Genomic DNA, 22226 nt, shown 5'->3' with positions numbered 1-22226 from the left:
TTATCAGACGTAGAAAAATCTTCGTATTGCTTGGTGCTCAAGAATAACACAGCGAGTACTAGTTTAGGATTGGTATTACGAAATTAAAGATTTTAATGAAACCCAAAATCTGAAAAGAGGGCACAAATTCATGTAAAAAAAGAAACCTAGTTTAGGATTGGTATTAGAGTGTTGTACTAGGGTTATTTTTGGTAGTTAAATAGGGTGTACTTAGTTAATTTTACATTTTGATTAAAATATTAGTGTTAACTTAGATTATAGGGCGTACTCAGTTAATTTTAGGGTTCATTTAGCAGCACTCTAAATTAAACGTTATTTCAAATTATTGATGTCCAAAAATGGAGTCTAACTTAAAGTAGCCCTCAGTACTTGAGAATTTAACAAAAATAGCGAAAACTTGATTCCTAATTTCAAAAATGTCAATTTTTGTAAAAAATTTCAAATATAGCAAAAAACTCATTTAAATAGACACAAATACCCTCAAATTTAAAACCCACATAAACCTATTAAAAAAAAACCCTTATTAAATAAAACTTTGGAATATTTTCTTCAAACACTTTTCCAATCACCTCTCTATTTCTTTTTTCTTTCTTCTTCCGTTTGTCTCCAGCGTCACTCCCTCTCTTTTCCTTTTTTTTTTTTTTTTTTTCTTTCTTCTTCTTTCCATCTCTCTTTCCCTTTTCTTCTTCTCTCATTTGCATATCTCTTTTCTTCTTCTTCTCTCCCATTTGTCTCCAAAATAAAATGTATGTATTTATTTGGCCAAAAAAAAAAAAGTATTTAGAACCAAAAATTCAGAAAATTATTGAATCAATGCACAAGTATAATTTCCTCGTCTCACTTAAAAAATATATATATTTCACATAACTTTAATTCTTCAAAAATTGTCACAAATTTAGAGGTAGTCTGTAGAACAAAAAATTCAATAAAATGATCTACATTGAAAAAATATACTTAATGCAATCGGATGTATTGCAATCGAATTCTTGCAAGTTTGTCGATAATGGCCAGTTGAACCACATCTTGAACACTTATGAGTTTATGGTTCTTCTCCTTGTGATGGGATTCTCTTTTACTTACGCCTGATGTGCCTTCTTCGTGTAATATTGGTGGTAGCACAATTCTGTCCCGTACATCATCAAGCACCGCCCAATATGTTTGATCCCCAACTGGCCATATAGGTTCTACATACGCAATTACCAATGAGTTTGTAGTATAATATTTTGAACACAATGGGTAGCACGAAATTTGTCAATGCCTACATGCAGCACAAGCATGTGCACATGGTAGTTGGTCAAGATCAAATTCTCGGCATGTGCAATAGTTCTCCTCTAAATTTACAACTTCAACACAACTTCCATCGTATACATGAAATGAGTATGCCTCAATAGGAGAAACCTGTATATTCAAGAAAAATTAAATACATTATAAATACTCCCCAAACATTTTATTGGAAATCTTTTCAACAAATCTGTTCCTTAAACAAAAGAACAAACGAATTCAATAATTTTTTAAAATTGAATGATATGCCTATTAATATTACTAACTTTTCTTTCTCATTTGGTAGCCTTTTTTGCAGCCAAGGATATCAAGGACAAGCTCCTAGTATGTTTTATTTCTTTAAAATTAAATATTTGCAACAACGAATAAAAAAAGATAATGAATTCAAAATACTTGCAATGATAATCCTTTTTGATTATTTTCTTGCACCAACTTGTTAGCCTATTCCGTCAAATCTGAATCCATTTTAGCTGCGACGCTTATGAAACCAATTTTGAAGTATATTCATTCGTAAATACTCCATAAAATTGGTGATAGGCAACTTACGAGCATCTTTGGTGATTGAATTGAGATATTCAGCAATATTTGTTGTCATTAGGTTGTACCGCTTCCCATTAAAGTACGCACGAGCTCGCTTTTCACATCCAGCTGCATGAAGTCCCACATGAGGGTCAACATTAAATATTTGCACCATATGACGATCAAATTCGGGAATATGATATGCCTTAGCAGCTCTAAAATAAAGCAAATGGGCTCTTTCATGCTTAAAGTGTAATAACCCAAAACAAAATAACTAAAAAGAAATAAAATATCTAAAAAGTAGGATTAATATCTTCTAGCAAAAAGACAATTTTGCCCTCTCATTATTTAATAGGGAAAAAGTTGACTTTTTGATCGAAAAAGAATTTGGCAATTCCGCTTACGCCATTGCGTAGAGCACGGCGAAACGAGTCCGTAGACACGAAGTAGACCCGAATCGGACTTGTAACGAAGAAAATACGATCAAAATACCGCGAAGGGCAAAATGGTAATTTGGTTAAAAAGATAGATTTTTATCCCTTCCTCCCTTCTCTCTCCTCATTTCTCTCTCTTCTCTCTCTCTCTCTCTCTCTCTCTCTCTCTCTCTCCTCCCGATCAGCCCGCGCCAGCCGATCTTCCTCCCTTCTCATCGTCGCCACGGCCACCACGCTTGGAGCCGATCTCCGCCGTTGGTACCAAATGAACCACCACTCGACCGCCGTCATTTCTGACCCTTCGCCGGAGTTTCCGTGGCCGGAGCTCGCCTGATTTCGTGTTCAAACTTCCAGCTCGATTTCCTCCTTCAATTCTCCACCAAATCGATCGAGTAAGGTATGGTTTTTCAGCTATTTTTCATGTTCTAGCTGATGGATGTATGGGTTTCGATCGATTTTAGCTCTAAAGCGATCAATTTTCGACTTGAAATCTGGCCAAAACTTCGGCCGCCGTGATCTACTATTTCTGGTCACTTTTTGGGGTATGTCCAAGAACAAAAGTGACTCCAAATGGGGTGTTTTACCTAGGATAGGAGTTTGGAGTCCTGGTTCCGAGATTTTTCGACCACCCGAAATCGCTTAAGACACCTAAATCTGCCCGTGCGTGCTGGGGCACGTGGGCGAGGGTGGTGAAGTAATTCTGTATAGTTTTGTGACCCTCGTGTCGTCACTAGCGCTTAGGATTTTGCGGATCTCGATTCGGAGTCCGTTTGAGCCCCGAACGAATTTTCCATATCGCGTGATCCTTGGGTGCAGTGTCGTCAAATCGTTGGATCACACTGAATTTTGGATATGTCGGTCTACATGATTTCAGAATCGTGTAGGATTCGACGGATTGGGAATCGGAGTCCCAGATACTCCAAAATCGCGAACCCTGGGGCTGGGGTTTGGATTTTAAGCGATAACGCGATTTCGGCTAATCCGACAGTCCGTTTCGGACCAAACTCGCGGAACATGGTTCCTTCTCTATCAGGAACCTTCAGAGAAGCCCAGATTTGCCATTGGAGACCACGGACCCACGGGGTCCCGGATTGTCCGGTCTGGTGGTTTATCGCTTAGTCAAGCGTTGAGTCTTCCAAAACTGATCTAAGAGTCTGAAAGGCTAATGTGGGCATAGGAGTAACTTGAAACGAGTGCACGTATTTCTAGGAGCCGGGGGCAGTGTGTTTAATTTAAATTCTTTTTATTCAGTAGTTTATTAATTTATTATTCATAGATAATCAGGCCCCAGAGATCCAGTCGACCCACAGGAGGAACCTTCGAAGGGTCCAATTAGCTCGGACCATCAGTGAGTGGACTTTCTTTCATAAACGATTTTATCTGCAGGAGTTATATAAATGATTTATATAAATGAGATTACTTAAATGATTTTATAATGATTTTATACAAATAAGCTTTTATAAGTCAGTTTATATGGGTTAATTTGATTATTTGATTTTGAAGAAGTTTTATGAACTATTTATTTCAAACGTGATGTGAGCAGTACAATGCTTTGATTTACGTGTTGTTTAGTTACTGAAGCTCAAGTAATATAAAAAGCAGAGTTTGAGAACTCTATCAGAAGAGACAGGAGTTAAATGTCAGTTTCACAAAAAGGCAGTGAGCTATTAGATTTTTCTAAAAATAGTTTATTTTAGAACCACCATGTACCCACTCTTTATTTGGTGATTACCCAGAGTTGGACCGATGTCTACGGACATCCAGTCCGATTTCAGTTTACGTCAGTGCACTTGACTTTGCCTCACAAGTTACGAGGACGCTCGGACCGTGAGTGCCAGGATTTGCGGCTCGGCAGACTTGGTGTCCCGAGACCTGCCAGGATTAGCTTCGGGTGACTTCTGTGTCCCCGAGACCTGCCAGGATTGCCGGATCGAGGCTGACTACGGTCCCCTGCATCCCGGAGAGCGACTGGCGAGCTGACTTGGTGTCATCGAGGACCGCCCGGCGGATCAGGCGATCATATAATCCCTAATTTCGCCAGTTTGCGGCTCGGGTAGACTGCGTAGCGCCCGAGACCTGCCAGGGGAATTGACGGATATGACAGGGGTACAAATAGGTGGTATTTTCAAATGATTTTAAGTTTTCTTTTATTCAACTATGACTTTCAGTTATTTTATACCAGTTTCTTTGATATTCGGGCATTTATATCCTTATATATTTGTTCAGTATACGAGTATATTCGTTAACATGCTTTACATGCTTATTTGAATACCTTGTTTTGACATAGAGACAAATTAGCGATTTATATCCCTATGTATTTCAAACGGGGGTTATTATGTTCTAGCTTGTTTTTAAGAACCTTATTTTTGTCCACTCACGTTTTTAACCTATTTTTCGCCCCCAGGCCGTAGAAGTGCGCAGGATCCACCACCGGGCCGTTCATAGCTTCCGCGCCACCAAATAAGGTAGAGTTTTGTGGAAAATCCTTGGAACCCTGAAAACTTTAGAAAATGCTCTAATATCTATTTGAAACTGAAAAAACTGGAGTTGAGATCTGTTATTTAAGATATTCTGGCAGTTGGTGTGGATTTATTTGATTGTTTAACAGGTGGAAAACTTTTGGTTTGGTCAAAATACAAGGGAGACTCTGCCGAATTTTCGGCAGAAGTCTAAGGGTAAGTGTAAAAAGAATTTGAAAAGAGAAGGGTAAAAAGGTCTTTTGTGCCCGACATTCGTATTCCAATGACGAAAATTGGGTCCGGTCCTGTCATAAAGTGGTTCTTAAGATTTTGACTTATATGGAATATGCATGCCCCATGATGAGCATCAGGAAATGTAGTGGAGATAGCCTTCCGAATGCTTTCATGCCTCAAAATTTTTCTTCATAGCATCGATACCCAACTTTGTTTTTAAATCCTCCTTAGTCTCAGACACCTAACATATAATTATATCTCCACTTGAATTACGTAGCTCTGTCATGTCTGATCCATGTAGAATGTTTTTATCCTTGTTTGGAGCAGTTGGATTGTTAGAGTTAGGCTCATCACATTGCACGTTGATAGCTGGCACTTTGTCACATCTCATGTTTTCTTCAAAGGCAACATTATCTTGAAAAATATTATCAACCTCTACATGTGGCATATCCTCAAATTTCATGTTCTCATAATGCAACTCATCCCAATGTGTTGTATTATTTTCCACTTCATATTCTGAGTCCTCCAATTCTTTTGTTCCCAAGTCATCTTCCAAATCCTTATCTTGCTCATAATCTTCTAAATCACCTTGAGTACCCAAGTTGAGGTTCATTGGCATTGGTTCGAACTCAACTAGTGGAGTTTGTTGATTGCTACCACTTACATAAGAAAATACTTTACGTTTCACTGTAATGCACAATGGAATCTTCTAAGACCTCGAAAGGCTTTCAAAAATAAAAGCTCTTAGATCATCATCATCGACTATCTTTGTGGGCCATGCACTTTTCATTGCATCATATATCACTTTCATAGTTACCTCATACTCATTTCGGTCTACATTGGCAATGTCATACACTTTATTTTGGAGTTCCTCAAATGTAATTTTGACTGAAACTGTAAGAACCCAAACCAAAATATCTAAAAATTAAGATTTCTTTATTATAGCCAAAAGACGATTTTGCCCTCGCATATTTTAATAGGGGAAAATTTGACTTTTTGATCGAGAATGAATTCGGGAATTCCGCTTGCGCCGTTGGGTAGAGCACGGCGAAACGAGTTCGTAGACATGGAGTAGACCCGAATCGGAGTTCTAACGAAGAAAATACGATCAAAACATCGCGAAGGGCAAAACGGTAATTTGGAAAAGTCAGATTTTTATTTCTCCCTCTCTCTTCTCTCTCCCCGCGTCAGCTCTCTCTCTCTCCTCTCTCTCTCTCCGCGCGACGCAGCTCGCCCCTCCTCTGTCCAGCTTCAGCCGCTGCCACCACAGGGCACGGCGGCCCTAGCCACCGGTCCCGTTCGACGCGCCTCGACATCGTCGACCTTCCCCGACCAGTCGCCGCCCACAGCTCGACCGGAGCTCGCCGGAAACTGGCGATTTCCACCGGTTTTGCACCCGAACTTCAAGCCACTCGTTCTCCCTCGTTTCTCAACCAAATCTTTCGAGTGAGGTATGGTTTTCCACCTATTTTGAGTGCTATAACTGATGGTTGGCTGGGTTTAGATCGATTTCACTTCTAGGTTGGTTAATTTTCGAATTGAAAATCGGCCGAACTTCGGCCGCCGTGATCGGCCATTTTCGGCCACTTTTTGGGGGTTGTCCAAGAACAAAAGTGACTCCAAATGGGGTGTTTTACCTAGGATAGGAATTTGGAGTCTTGGTTCCAAGATTTTTCGGCGCACCCGAATCGCTTTGGACACCCGATCTGCCCGCGCGTGTGGCAGCGCGTGGGCCAGGGGGGTGGCACGGCTCTGGCCAGTTTTGAGGTCCTCGTGTCGTCACGAGCGCGTGGGATTTCGCGGATCTCGATTCGGAGTCCGTTTGAGCCCCGAACGGATTTTCCATATCGCGCGATCCGTGGGTGCAGTGTCGTTTAATCGTTGGATCCCGCTGAATTTTGGATATGTCGGTCCACGTGATTTCAGGATCACGTAGGATTCGACGGATTTCGAATCGGAGTCCCGGATACTCCGAAATCGCGAACCCTGGGGCTAGGGTTTGAGTTTTAAGCGATAACGCAATTTTGGCCAATCCGACCGTCCGATTCGGACCAAATTCGCAGAACATGGTTCCCGCTGTATGAGAAACCTTCAGGGATGATCAGATTGGCCATCGGACACCGTGGACCCCACGGGTCCCGGGTCGGCCGATCTGACAGTTTATCGCTTAGCTGAGCGTCGGACCTTCCAAAACTGGTCCAAGTGTCTAACAAGGGCTAATGTGGGCATAGGAGTAATCTGGAACGAAATGCACGTATTTCTAGGAGCCGGGGGCAGGGTATTAAATTTAAATTCTATTTACCCAGCAGTTTATTAAATTAATATTCTTGGATAAGCAGGCACCAGGAGTCCAGCTAATCCACAGGAGGGACCTTCGAGAGGTCCAGCTAGCTCGGACCAGCAGTGAGTGGACTTTCCTTTCTTAAAAAGATTTTATAATTATATTTTATAATTGATCCTGAATAAGTGATTTAGCATGAATTTTATTATGCAAATACATTGATTTTTATAAAAATTAGCCAATCAGCAGATTTGTGGTTTTTGAGCCCAAAACTGTGGTTTAGCTCAGATTTATCATAGGTCAGAGGATATCAGATTTTATCAGAAATAGTTATTTTAGACCACCATGTACCTACCCTACAGTTGGTGATTACCCAGAGTTGGACCGATGTCGACGGACATCCGGTCCGATTTCAGTTAGTCAGTGCACTTGACTTGCCTCACGAGTTACGGGGACGCTCGGACCATGAGTGCCAGGATTTGCGGCTCGGCAGACTTGGTGTCCAGAGACCTGCCAGGATTACGGCTCGGCTGACTCTGTGTCCCCGAGACCTGCCAGGATAGCGGATCAGGCTGACTACGGTCCCCTGCATCGTGCCTGAGCGACTTGAGTGACTTGGTGTCACCGAGGACCTGCCGGCGGATCAGGCCGATCATAGTCCCCTGATTTCGTCAGTTTGCGGCTCGGGTAGTCTGTGTGACGCCCGACACCTGCCAGGGAGTTGACGGTTATCAGGGGTACAATTAGGTGGCAGTTTTAAAGGATTTTTAAACTTTTAATGCAGTTATTGTTTCATTCATTTTTTCCAGTATATTCGATACTCAGACATGTGCTATACCGATATATTTTTGTTTAGTACGTGAATATTTATATAATTATGTTTATCTATGTTTTATTGGAATCTCGAGTTGATTATGATCAGATTTTAGTTTTATATCCCTATGTTTTTCAAACGGGGGTTATTATGTTCTCAAACGATTTTTCCGAGCATTATTTTTGTCCACTCACAGTTTTAACTTGTTTTTCGCCCCCAAGCCGTAGAAGAACGAAGGAAACCACTCGGGCCATCAGCTTGGCTCCCGACCCACCACCAAAGTGTAGGATTTCGTTGTAACTTTGTCTTCATCCTGTAAATTTGTATAAACATGCTCTGATATCCTGTTGAACATAAGAAACTGAGGGTGTGATCTGTTTGTTGAATTAGTCTGGCCGTTGGTAGGATTTTTGAGACTGTTTGACAGGTGGAAGACTTTGGGTATGGTCAAAATACAGGGGAGACTCTGCCGAATTTTCGGCAGAAGTCGGAAGAAAATTAATTAAGGAAAGGGTAAAAAGGTCATTTGTGCCCGACATTCGCCAGGTGTCGGACACGCACAGGAGTCGGCTCGGTTTTCAAAGCGAAAATTGGGTCGGGTCCTGTCAACTTGGTATCAGAGCATAGGTTTTACTTCCTGTAGACCCTACTACTTGTTACTAAACCCTTGTTCTTATTTCAGTTGAAAATGGGCCCGAAGCGTGGTGGTTTCCGTAGGGGGACGAGACAGTCGTCCCGAGTAAGGGGACAGGACCCCCCTCCAGAACCAGAGAATTTTCCTACCCCAGAACCGGTCCAGGAACCGGTTGAGCAGTCGTTTGTGGGAGGCCCCTCAGGGCCCGCTCCTCCTATGCCCACCGTGATGGGAGACCCAAACCTCCAGCAGACTCTAGAGCTTTTGACACAGGGCCTATCCCAGGCCGGGCAGTCTCGAGACCCGTCCTTGGGATATGCGGATCAAGCAAAAAGGATTGGGGCCACAGAATTTGACGGAGATGGTGATCCAGCTGTGGCTGAGGAATGGATTGAAAGGATGGAAAGAATTATGGAGGTAATGGCAGTTCCCCAAGATCGTAGAGTGACTTTGGCCACATTCTTCCTGACTCGGAATGCGAGATTTTGGTGGGAGTCGGTTAGAAGAAGGTATAGAGATCCAGCAGCCATCACATGGCCAGTTTTCAGAGCGGTTTTTGATAGTCAGTATTATCCTCAGGCTTACCAGAACATGAAGATGGAGGAATTTTTGCAGCTAGAGCAGGGATCTATGACGGTACTGGAGTATGAGAAGAAGTTCAATGAGTTATCGAAGTACTGCTTACCGTTAGTAGAGGATGAAAGCAAAAAGTGCCTGCTGTTTACTAGGGGACTGAAGGCCTCTATCAGAGACATTGTGATTAGTCAGCGACTGACTAATTTCGGAGATCTGGTGATGTCAGCCTCACTGATTGAGAGCAGTCAGATGATGGTTAGAGCCCGAGGTGAACCTCGGAGGAGATAGTACGAGACGGGTGGTCCTAGTCAGGGGTCATCCAAGAGAGGCAGTTACAGCTCTGGATCGTCTAGTGGTCGCAGCTTTGGAAGCTTTCGACCAGGAATCAGTTCCAGTGGAGGCTCAAACCAGAGTGGTAGTTCTGGAGGCCGACCTACGAGCAGTTCAGCCAGGGGTGCTGGTAGGCAGCCACCATCTACAGCTGGCAGGATGAGAAGCCCCCAGTGTACAGTGTGCGGTAGATTTCACTCCGGGACCTGCAGACAGGGTACTACCGGGTGTTTCCATTGCGGTCAACAGGGGCATTTCTTGAGAGAATGCCCACTATTGTTACAAGGTGGTGAAGCGACTGTTGCCCCACCTCGAGAGACAGGTACACAGAGCAGAACCCAGTTTGGTGGAGCCTCGTCCAGCGGTGGAGCCCAGACTAGTGTTGCCAGTAGAGGTGGCAGTCAGCAGCAGGGACAGGGCCGGCGTGCCCGAGCTACCGGCAGAGTATATCATATGTCTCAGCAGCAGGCGCAAGCATCCCCAGATGTAGTTACAGGTACTTTGTCAGTTTTTGGGACCCCTGCCAGAATTTTGATTGACCCTGGGGCTCCGCATTCATTCGTTACTCCTAGTTTTGCCCACAACGCTGATGTCAAACTATCAGCCTTACGGGATGAGTTAGCGATCTCTGTACCTACAGGAGAGATCTTTTATGTTGGTACAGTGTATCGCGATAGTCCAGTGTTAGTGGGGGACGCATGTTTGGAAGCAGATCTGATTCCACTAGAGATGGTGGGCTTGGATGTCATATTGGGCATGGATTGGCTAGCTAAGCATCATGCCTCAATGGATTGCTTCAGGAAAGAAGTAGTACTCCGTAGCCCTGGACGCCCTGAACTAACATTTTATGGTGAGCGTAGAGTGCTCCCATCTTGCCTCATCTCAGCGATGACGGCAAAGAAGTTGCTCAGAAAAGGATGTTCAGGTTATCTAGCACATGTGGTGGATACCAGGAAGCAGGAGTTAAAGTTGGAAGATATTCCAGTAGTACGAGATTTTCCAGATGTATTTTCGGATGACCTTTCTGGGTTACCTCCTCATCGGGAGATTGAGTTTACTATTGAGCTCCTCCCAGGAACGAGCCCTATATCCCAGGCACCTTACAGGATGGCCCCAGCAGAATTGAAGGAATTGAAGGTGCAGCTGCAGGAATTGGTAGATAAGGGCTTTATTCGACCCAGTTTTTCTCCTTGGGGTGCTCCAGTATTATTTGTGAAAAAGAAGGATGGTACCATGAGGCTGTGTGTTGACTACAGGCAGCTGAATAAAGTCACAGTGCGGAATAAGTATCCGCTACCCCGTATTGATGATTTATTTGATCAGTTGAGGGGTGCTAAAGTGTATTTCCAAGATTGATTTGAGATCAGGGTACCATCAGTTGCGGATTAAAGAAGAAGATGTACCTAAGACAGCTTTCCGAACCAGGTATGGGCATTATGAGTTCTTGGTGATGCCATTCGGATTGACAAATGCCCCAGCTGCATTTATGGATTTGATGAACAGAGTGTTCCGACGTTATTTGGATCGCTTTGTCATCGTATTCATAGATGATATTTTGGTGTACTCCAAGTGTCGGAAGGCACATATGAAGCATTTAGAACTGGTACTGAAGACGCTGAGAAGGAAGAAATTGTTTGCTAAGTTCAGTAAGTGCCAGTTCTGGCTAGACAGAGTAAATTTCTTGGGGCATGTGATTTCCGCAGACGGTGTTTATGTTGATCCTCAGAAGGTGGAGGCAGTAGTGAATTGGCCACAGCCAACCAGTGTTACAGAGGTACGGAGTTTTCTGGGATTAGCTGGGTATTATCGTCGCTTTGTGGAAGGTTTTTCTACGATAGCGGCGCCTCTCACCCGTCTGACAAGGAAAGGAGTTAAGTTTGAATGGTCAGATGAGTGTGAGAAGAGCTTTAATGAGCTCAAAACCAGATTAACCACTGCTCCAGTATTGGCACTTCTAGATGATAGTGGTAACTTCGTGATTTACAGCGATACCTCCCAACAGGGCCTTGGATGTGTACTCATGTAGCATGGTCGGGTGATCGCTTATGCTTCTAGACAGCTGAAGAAGCATGAGTTGAATTACCCTGTACATGATTTGGAGTTGGCAGCAGTAGTTTTCGCCTTGAAGATTTGGAGGCACTATCTGTACGGAGCCACCTGTCAGATTTTCACTGATCACAAGAGCTTAAAGTATTTGTTCACTCAGAAGGAGTTGAATCTAAGACAAAGGAGATGGCTAGAGCTGATCAAACACTATGATTGTACCATAGAGCACCATCCGGGGAGAGCTAATGTAGTAGCAGATGCACTTAGCAGGAAATCATCTGGTTCAGTAGCTTATCTCCGAGAAAGGTATGTACCTTTGATGGTTGAATTGAGAAAGCTCAGAGTTGAGCTAGGTATAGATGAACATGGAGCATTGTTAGCTAGTCTCCAGGTGCGACCTGTATTGGTGGAACGCATAATAGCAGCTCAAGCAGAGGACCCTTTGATTTGTACTCTTCGAGCAGAAGTGGAGAGTGGCATTAGAACAGACTGTTCAGTGAGGAACGATGGAGCTCTAATGGTGGGTAACCGATTATATGTTCCTCATGATGAAACTTTGAAGAGGGAAATTCTTGAAGAAGCCCACAGCTCAGCTTTTGCCATGCATCCCGGGAGTACTAAGATGTACCACACGTTGAGGGAACATTACTGGTGGCCTTTTATGAAGAAGGAGGTAGCAGAGTATGTTAGAAAGTGTCTAATCTGTCAGCAGGTGAAAGCGGAACGACAGAAACCATCTGGCCTGTTACAGCCCCTTCCAATTCCTGAGTGGAAGTGGGAGCATCTGACGATGGATTTCGTGTTCAAGCTTCCCCGAATACGAAATAAGCATGATGGAGTGTGGGTGATCGTGGATCGACTCACGAAGTCTGCTCACTTCTTGCCAGTAAGAGCAAATTATACGTTAAATAAGTTGGCCCAGCTCTTTATTGATGAGATAGTAAGACTTCATGGAGTACCAGTTTCGATCACTTCCGATCGAGATCCACAGTTTACCTCAAGATTCTGGACCAAGTTGCATGAAGCTTTTGGGACCCAGTTGCAGTTCAGTACAGCTTTTCATCCTCAGACAGATGGTCAGTCTGAGAGGACAATTCAGACTCTGGAGGACATGTTGAGAGCTTGTGTATTACAGTTCAGAAACGACTGGGATGAGAAGTTGCCACTAATGAAGTTTGCATACAATAACAGCTACCAGGCAAGTATTAAAATGACTCCCTTTGATGCTTTGTATGGAAAACAGTGCAGAACTCCATTCTATTGGGATGAAGTCGGTGAGAACCGACTGGAGGTGGCAGATGATGTTGAGCGGACGAAAGAATAGGTGAAGATAATCCGAGAAAGTCTGAAAACAGCCCAGGATAGACAGAAGAGTTATGCAGATAACCGGAGAAAAGACCTCCAGTTTGAAGTTGGAGACTGGGTATTTCTGAAGCTTTCGCCTTGGAAGGGCGTGATAAGATTCGGAAGGCGAGGAAAGCTAAGTCCTCGTTATATTGGCCCGTACAAGGTTGTGAAGCGAGTAGGCCCAGTGGCATACAGACTTGCTTTACCTCCAGATTTATCTCGGCTGCATGATGTATTCCATGTCTCGATGCTCCGGAAGTACATTCTAGACCCATCTCATGCACTGGAGGAGCAACCGATAGAGCTGCAAGAAGATCTGACTTATGTAGAGCAGCCAGTGCAAATTTTGGATCGAAAGATGCAAGTTTTGCGCTCGAGGGAGATCCCTCTTGTGAAAGTTTTGTGGAGGAGTCATACAGTGGAAGAGGCTACCTAGGAACCTGAGGACCAGATGCGGGAACAGTACCCGTATCTCTTCGAATAACAGGTATGTAAATTTCGAGGACGAAATTTTCTTAAGGGGTAGATTGTAAGAACCCAAACCAAAATATCAAAAAATTAAGATTTCTTTATTATAGCCAAAAGACGATTTTGCCCTCGCATATTTTAATAGGGGAAAATTTGACTTTTTGATCGAGAATGAATTCAGGAATTCCGCTTGCGCCGTTGCGTAGAGCACGGCGAAACGGGTCCGTAGACACGGAGTAGACCCGAATCGGAATTCTAACGAAGAAAATACGATCAAAACATCGCGAAGGGCAAAACGGTAATTTGGAAAAGTCAGATTTTTATTTCTCCCTCTCTCTTCTCTCTCCCCGCGTCAGCTCTCTCTCCTCTCTCTCTCTCCGCGCGACGCAGCTCGCCCCTCCTCTTTCCAGCTTCAGCCGCCGCCACCATAGGGCACGGCGGCCCCAGCCAACGGTCCCATTCGACGCGCCTCGACGTCGCCGACCTTCCCCGACCAGTCGCCGCCCACAGCTCGACCGAAGCTGGCCGGAAACTGGCGATTTCCGCCGGTTTTGCACCCGAACTTCAAGCCACTCGTTCTCCCTCGTTTCTCAACCAAATCTTTCGAGCGAGGTATGGTTTTCCACCTATTTTGAGTGCTCTAACTGATGGTTGGCTGGGTTTAGATCGATTTCACCTCTAGGTTGGTTAATTTTCGAATTGAAAATCGGCCGAACTTCGGCCGCCGTGATCGGCCATTTTCGGCCACTTTTTGGGGGTTGTCCAAGAATAAAAGTGACTCCAAATGGGGTGTTTTACCTAGGATAGGAATTTGGAGTCTCGGTTCCAAGATTTTTCGGCGCACCCGAATCGCTTTGGACACCCGATCTGCCCGTGCGTGTGGCGGCGCGTGGGCCAGGGTGGTGGCATGGATCTGGCCAGTTTTGAGGTCCTCGTGTCGTCACGAGCGTGTGGGATTTCGCGGATCTCGATTCGGAGTCCGTTTGAGCCCCGAACGGATTTTCCATATCGCGCGATCCGCGGGAGCAGTGTCGTTTAATCGTTGGATCGCGCTGAATTTTGGATATGTCGGTCTACATGATTTCAGGATCGCGTAGGATTTGACGGATCGCTACTCGGAGTCCCGGATACTCCGGAATCGCGAACCCTAGGGCTAGGGTTTGAGTTTTAAGCGATAACGCGATTTTGGCCAATCCGACCTTCCGATTCGAACCAAATTCGTAAAACATAGTTCCCGCTGTATGAGAAACTTTCAGGGATGATCAGATTGGCCATCGGACACCGTGGACCCCACGGGTCTCAGGTCGGCCGATCTGACAGTTTATCGCTTAGCTGAGCGTCGGACCTTCCAAAACTGGTCCAAGTGTCTAAAAAAGGCTAATGTGGGCATAGGAGTAATCTGGAACGAAATGCACGTATTTCTAGGAGCCGGGGGCAGATTATTTAATTTAAATTCTATTTACCCAGCAGTTTATTAAATTATTATTCTTGGATAAGCAGGCACCAGGAGTCCAGCTAATCCACAGGAGGGACCTTCGAGAGGTCCAGCTAGCTCGGACCAGCAGTGGGTGGACTTTTCTTTCTTAAAAAGATTTTATAATTGATCCTGAATAAGTGATTTAGCATGAATTTTTTTATGCAAATACATTGATTTTTATAAAAATTAGCCAATCAGCAGATTTGTGGTTTTTGAGCCCAAAACAGTGGTTTAGCTCAGATTTATCATAGTTCAGAGGATATCAGATTTTATCAGAAACAGTTATTTTAGACCACCATGTACCCACCCTACAGTTGGTGATTACCCAGAGTTGGATCGATGTCGACAGACATCCGGTCCGATTTCAGTTAGTCAGTGCACTTGACTTGCCTCACGAGTTCCGGGGACGCTCGGACCGTGAGTGCCAGGATTTGCGGCTCGACAGACTTGGTGTCCCGAGACCTGCCAGGATTGCTGCTCGGCTGACTCTGTGTCCCCGAGACCTGCCAGGATTGCGGATCAGGCTGACTACGGTCCCCTGCATCCTGCCTGAGCGACTTGAGTGACTTGGTGTCACCGAGGACCTGCCGGCGGATCAGGCCGATCATAGTCCCCTGATTTCGTCAGTTTGCGGCTCGGGTAGTCTGTGTGACGCCCGACACCTGCCAGGGAGTTGACGGTTATCAGGGGTACAATTAGGTGGCAGTTTTAAAGGATTTTTAAACTTTTAATGCAGTTATTGTTTCATTCATTTTTTCCAATACATTCGATACTCAGACATGTGCTATACCGATATATTTTTGTTTAGTACGTGAATATTTATATAATTATGTTTATCCATGTTTTATTGGAATCTCGAGTTGATTATGATCAGATTTTAGTTTTATATCCCTATGTTTTTCAAACGGGGGTTATTATGTTCTCAAACGATTTTCCCGAGCATTATTTTTGTCCACTCACAATTTTAACTTGTTTTTCGCCCCCAGGCCGTAGAAGAACGAAGGAAACCACCCGGGCCATCAGCTTGGCTCCCGACCCACCACCAAAGTGTAGGATTTCGTTGTAACTTTGTCTTCATCCTGTAAATTTGTATAAACATGCTCTGATATCCTGTTGAACATAAGAAACTGAGGTTGTGATCTGTTTGTTGAATTAGTCTGGCCGTTGGTAGGATTTTTGAGACTGTTTGACAGGTGGAAGACTTTGGGTATAGTCAAAATACAGGGGAGACTCTACCGAATTTTCGGCAGAAGTCGGAAGAAAATTAATTAAGGAAAGGGGTAAAAAGGTCATTTGTGTTCGACATTCGCCAAGTGTCGGACACGCACAGGAGTCGGCTAGGTTTCCAAAGCGGAAATTGGGTCGGGTCCTGTCAGAAACAAGTAGTCCTTTACTTTTGCAATTTTTATACATCGAGTTAGCCCACCTCCCACAATAGTTAATCAAAATTGTCAAACTAGACATTTTCCTAAAAAGGTAAGCCAAAAATATTAATTAAAAAATAACACTACAAAACCAAAAATTCACAATGAAACCAAAAACATTAACTATGAAACAGAGTAGAAATTAATAAAGCTTTTAAACTATGGAAAAAAAAAATGAAATTAGAAATAGCATAGAGATATGATCTGTCTATAATGATATCAAATATCAACTTTTATGCAATCTGGAGCATACAAAATCTAGCCTTACATACCATATAAAAAATTTGGATAAAATTCAAAGAGAACATATGCATCTGTTTCTGTATTTGTAGTTTGAACGAAGTCAAAGAGAACAACAAGGAAGAAAAGAAGGCATTACTTAAATAAGCAGCAGGATAATAGCCTACAACAAAGAACATATGCATAACTGGATGCAAATTCAAAGGCCTTAAGAGTAATTCCACATTCTATGTGCAGTAAAATAAAATTTAAGATTCAAGATCACTGACAAAATAAAGGAAAAATATGTGCAAGTCGTAATAATAGCCTACACACTAGCTTTCCAGTTCTATTTGATGTATTCTAACTCGAGTGTAAACTGGCTTTCTCCTGACACTCAAAGTAAAAGCAAGAACTTTAACATTTGAAACAGAAAAATTACAAAACTGAATGGATACCAAATAAACCTTAGACACATCCAAGTTAGTTGAAGGTCCATACTGATGAACTAATAACATTAGGATGTGATTACATCTTCTGCTACACATATGTCAGAATCATCATATTAACTTGGATGTAGGCTCAAAGCGAATTGACGATATTAAATCATAGCACTTTGGATAGGGCTCAAGAGTTAAGTCAACAAAACCAGAATTGAAATTTTATAAATATAGATGAAGAATAAACAAAGAAACGAAGAAGAAATTGAAGGAAGAACCAAGGAAGAACTGCACTCACCGTTTGACTATGGCAGCAATACATCTGCAAACAAACTCTATGTACAAAGATTCCCAATCTAATACGGTTTTCTTTTTTAAGTTTATGTGGGTTTTAAATTTGAGGGTATTTGTGTTTATTTAGGTGAGTTTTCTGCTATATTTGAATTTTTTTACAAAAATTGACATTTTTGAAATTAGGGGTCATGTTTTGGCTATTTTTGATAAATTCTCAATGTACTTTGACATATGATGCTAAATTTTGTAAAAGAGATAAGCTTCCTAAATTCTCAATGCACTAGGTAATCGTTAATTCGCACAAGTACATATGTAAAATTAATTCCCTAATCCACACTTGTGCTAACTTAAGGTTAGCTTTGTATGTGATCCAATTTGAACGATTTGTATGTATAATGAAAGAACGAGAAAATTAATGGAAGCCAAGAAAACTCCATATCACCTATATGCTTTTATATCACAATCTTTGCCTTCTACTTTATGAATCAATGCCACTTGTTTCTATGCTTTGCTCGCTTCTTTGACCACATATTAACCAATAGAAATCAAGATTTCTTTTGCACACCCTCACAAAAGATCACTCAGGTAATAATTTGCCAAATTAGAACTTCTTGCATGGACATTTAAATTATCTAATCTCAGCTCTATTTGAACATACTCACACCTTCTGCACACCCTCACAAAAGATCACTGCAGTATATATATACATGTTAGAGAGCTCTATGCTTCTAAAACATATATCCCATGCTCTGTAACGATCAAAGCAGCAAGAGATCAAATGGGACCTCTGGTTTTCTTTCTCTTCCCTCTCCTTGGTCTTTCATGTAAGTTTGTGAGGCCATATAGTTAAAATCATCACTTTGCTACTTGGTACATTTATGCAACCCCTTTTTCATGTCTCCACTAACGCCTTTTTTGTTTCCACTTGACAGTTGCAGAGATCTCAAGCAAAATTGGCATAAACTATGGGCAGCTTGGCAACAATTTGCCATCCCCAAACAGCTCCATTGAGCTCATCAAATCCATGAATGCAGGGCGTGTGAAGCTCTACGACGCCAACCCGGAAATCTTAAACCTCCTGTCTGGCACCAATCTGCAAGTCTCAATTATGGTCCCAAACAATGAAATCTCAACCATTGCATCAAACCAAGCCAAAGCCGATGAATGGGTTCGAAACAATGTCCTTCCCTATTACCCCCAGACCATGATCCGGTACCTCCTTGTAGGCAACGAAGTCCTTAGCTACAACTCCTCGGACCAAGATCGCCAAATGTGGCTTGATCTTGTCCCTGCCATGACTAAAATCAAGTCTTCCCTCAAAGCCCAAAATATCACAAACATCAAAGTGGGTACCCCATTAGCCATGGATGTGTTACAATCAACATTCCCACCATCGAACAGCATGTTTAGGCCCGATATCTCCAATTCGGTCATGGCCCCAATGCTAAGATTTTTGAACCGGACCAACTCCTTTATGTTCATTGATGTGTATCCTTTTTTTCCATGGTCTTCAAACACTACGAGCATTAGTCTAGACTTCGCATTATTTAGAGGAAACAACAATACTAACTACTACACTGACCCAGGAAGCGGGTTGATCTACACTAACCTCCTAGACCAAATGCTTGATTCATTGATCTATGCCATGGCCAAGCTAGGGTACCCGAACATCCGGCTCTTGATCACGGAGACCGGCTGGCCTAATTCCGGTGACATCGAACAGCCTGGTGCTAATATACATAATGCAGCCACATATAACCGAAATTTGATACATAGAATGGTCGCTAAGCCACCTCTTGGGACACCAGCTAGGCCTGGTGTAGTCATACCTACGTTCATATTTTCATTGTTTGATGAAAATCAAAAGACAGGGCCAGGGACAGAGAGGCATTGGGGCTTGTTGCATGCTGATGGAACTCCCATTTATGACATTGACTTGACAGGCAAGCTCCTAAAATATGTTCATTTATCGCATGATTTTACTTAGAATTTTCATATAATTTCTATCTATATCGAAGTAAAATTATTTGTACCATCTTAATTGGCTGTTGAGTGTAAAATCTGTCTCTCTAATATATAAACCAAAACATATTTAATTAGAAAAATGATACACTAGATAGTTAATTGAGATGATACAAATAACAAAACTCGTTCTTTCGCTAAACCTGCATTTTTGGAATTTTGGTATTTTTATTAATATCAATATTTAAGACCTTGGTTATAGGAAAAAGGCGATCGGAGGACCACGAGCCCTTGCCGGAAGCGAATAATAACAGTCCTTACAAGGGCATGGTGTGGTGTGTGGTGGCTAAGGGTGTAAATAATGATGAGCTAGATTCGGCGTTAAACAATTTGTGCAGTAGTAGTGCAGGGAATGGTACGTGTGATGCGCTTTCAACAGGGAAGGAGTGCTATGAACCAGTTTCAGAGATTTTGCATGCGAGCTATGCCTTCAGTTCCTACTGGGCCAAGTTTAGGAGCCATGGAGCTACTTGCTATTTCAATGGGCTGGCAGAGCAAACAACTGTGGACCCCAGTAAGTTTTCTTTCTCTGCAATTAATGGAATGGAAGATGTCCTTTACCCATGCGCTCAAGGAATTAATAGTATTTATCCATACGCTCATCTTAAGCGATTAATTAGTCCTCTCGATTTTCTCTTCTGGTTTTTTACTTTTGATATACAATTTAAGCAGGTCATGGATCTTGCAAGTTCCCTAGTGTGACTCTTTGAGGATGACCAGAAATATACGCTTCTCAGCAAAATAATAGCATCAGGCCAAGAAATATACTTTTAGGGACACCTCTGGATGATATTGGAGCCGTGTTCAACCACTTTGTCATTCACAGTTTCGTCATACTTTTTGGGAGGCTATTAACAATGTGGTGCATTTTGTATCAGATCGAAAAAGAAAGAAAAAAAAAAGAAAAAACAATGTGGTGCATTTTTAGTTTGCGCTCTCAATTTGTGAGGTCACTCTAATATAATTTGAAGGATGTAACTAGCATGATCTCTAAGATGGCATATAGATATAAATCAAAAAATAATTCAATTTTTTTTTTTTTTTCGCACTGCTTGCTTGGAGAATCAAATTTTTATTCGGACAATTTTCTTGAGGCCTAAAATAAAATTACTATTAAGAATAAAAATAAATTTCTCATTAGACTCGACATAACAATGCGGGCAAAAAAATAAACTACCAAAAAAAAAAAAAAAAAAAAAAAAACAACCATCATCAGCTTTATCATGAAGGGTTAAACACAGTTTAAAAACCTTCAAATGAAGTATTGTTCGACATTGTTTGAGTTATTTTGCTCTTTTTTTTTTTTTTTTTTTTAAATACAATTTTTCAAACTGGTGGTCGTGATTCTGTTTGGTAGTTACTAAATACGTAATGCTAAAACAGTCTTGCCAAAATCTCTAAAAACACATTATTTTAAAGGGAAGGGCTTAAAACATGTCTATATTTTAACTGGTTAAAAGCAATTATCCGTTGATATAAAGGTACTCGCCTAATCCTCTAGGACTTAGTTCGAGTTTTTATATTTGTATTTTTCCTACTTATCAATAAAATACTATCGCTTTTATGTATTAAAAAATGAAAAAAAAAAAAAAAAAAAGGCAATACCCTTTTAGTATGTTTTTGTTTTTGTTTGTTTTTTTTGGCTCTTGCACATAAAAAAAAGTGGTTACAGGTTGGGAATGATGAAAATAAGAAGTGCCATGGGGATGTTGGCTCCCCCTCTAACTCAAGTGACCAAAAGTCCATTTGGGGAAAAGTGTGATCCCTGGAGTGGCGGACCTATTAAGGAGCAAGGAGGTGCAGCTACACCTTTCTTCGTTGTAGGTGCTTCAAATTGTCCTTTTGCTCAACTGGTGTACAGATTACCTTATTTCTATTTTCAATATTTAAATAAATGTCTTTGTCCTTTTAATTTCATTTATTTTTATATTACTCAATTTACTTAAGTTTACAATGTAAATAAGGAAGCACCCCCCATTTCCAAATAAAAATACTAGAAAATCAAATTCCCACCAAATCAAAATATGAAAAATTGGTTTTAGTGCAAAATACAATTTAGGCTAAAAATGATGGCTCATTAAGTCAATATATACTTCATACTAAAATCCCATAAAATCAAGTTTTCTTATTTGATGTGTAAGGAATAAAAGCCGCTAAAAATTATCTTGAGAAAATGATTATTCCAAAAAACCATTTTTCATACTTAGTCAATATTGCATCTTCGCTAAAAATTTCTGAGTCCACCACTGTGGAGATACCTCCCAAACTCAGTTTTTTTAGTTGGAGGGCCATTCATAACTCTCTTTCTCGTAAAACTAATTTAGTCAAGGGGAAAATAGTATATGATGACTCTTGCCCCATTTGTAACGTAAATTCTGAAAAGTTCTTTCATGCAGTTTTGGAGTTGTCCTGGCGCTCAAAAAGTCGGGGAGAAAGTGAAATTTGTGGAGGTTTTTAAAGGGCTGCGTTTGTCCCCCATCTCCAATGCAAGGGGCTAAACCTAAAATTTGGGATTTTAGTCCAAAAATTCTCCCCAACGCAGGTATAGGTAAATTATTACCTAGCTTCAGGCGGAATTTGGGACTATTTAGCAGTCCAGTCAATAATTTTTGTGGGGCCCAAACTGAACCCACTTGAAGGAGCAGGCACATCATGATAAAAAGTCATCCACTTTCACTTATTAAAACTGTACACATGGCATGCACTGGAGTATTGACCATTTGCATCCAATGGTTGTATTTGAACTTGCTCTTTTTGGTTTATTTATTTATTATTATTTTAAAGTGAAATAATTTAATGGCTGTATTTGAACTTGCTCCTTTTGGTTATTTTTAGTATGCTCCTGCACTTATTCTTATTTTAAGTAAAATAATTTTATATTTTGGATTTTTTTAGGTTAAAATTCTCAAAAAATCAATTCACGAAGT

At 41.8% G+C, this 22226-nt stretch overlaps 1 protein-coding gene across 1 annotated transcript; it reads left to right on the top strand.

Annotated features, from left to right (window-relative positions):
• The first annotated feature begins 18055 nt into the window (after positions 1-18055).
• On the top strand, positions 18056-20009 carry LOC117615779 (probable glucan endo-1,3-beta-glucosidase A6). Its single transcript, XM_034344930.1, has 4 exons — positions 18056-18101; positions 18210-19220; positions 19502-19813; positions 19972-20009. The coding sequence occupies exons 1-4, from the start codon at positions 18056-18058 to the stop codon at positions 20007-20009; spliced, it is 1407 nt and encodes a 468-aa protein (XP_034200821.1).
• The last annotated feature ends 2217 nt before the right edge of the window (positions 20010-22226 follow it).

The sequence above is a fragment of the Prunus dulcis genome, chromosome 1, assembly GCF_902201215.1.
Source record: "Prunus dulcis chromosome 1, ALMONDv2, whole genome shotgun sequence".
NCBI lineage: Eukaryota > Viridiplantae > Streptophyta > Magnoliopsida > Rosales > Rosaceae > Prunus > Prunus dulcis.
Note: the sequence above shows the minus strand (reverse complement) of the source record. Positions and strands in the feature narration are given on the sequence as shown.

What these genes read in the sequence shown, in the direction of transcription:
- LOC117615779 (XM_034344930.1), top strand. Translation starts at nt 18,056, where the DNA reads ATGGGACCTCTGGTTTTCTTTCTCTTCCCTCTCCTTGGTCTTTCAT. An exon ending in TTATGACATTGACTTGACAG is followed by an intron (nt 19,221 to 19,501) that starts GCAAGCTCCTAA and finishes CCTTGGTTATAG; the next exon opens with GAAAAAGGCGATCGGAGGAC. An exon ending in GCAAACAACTGTGGACCCCA is followed by an intron (nt 19,814 to 19,971) that starts GTAAGTTTTCTT and finishes CAATTTAAGCAG; the next exon opens with GTCATGGATCTTGCAAGTTC.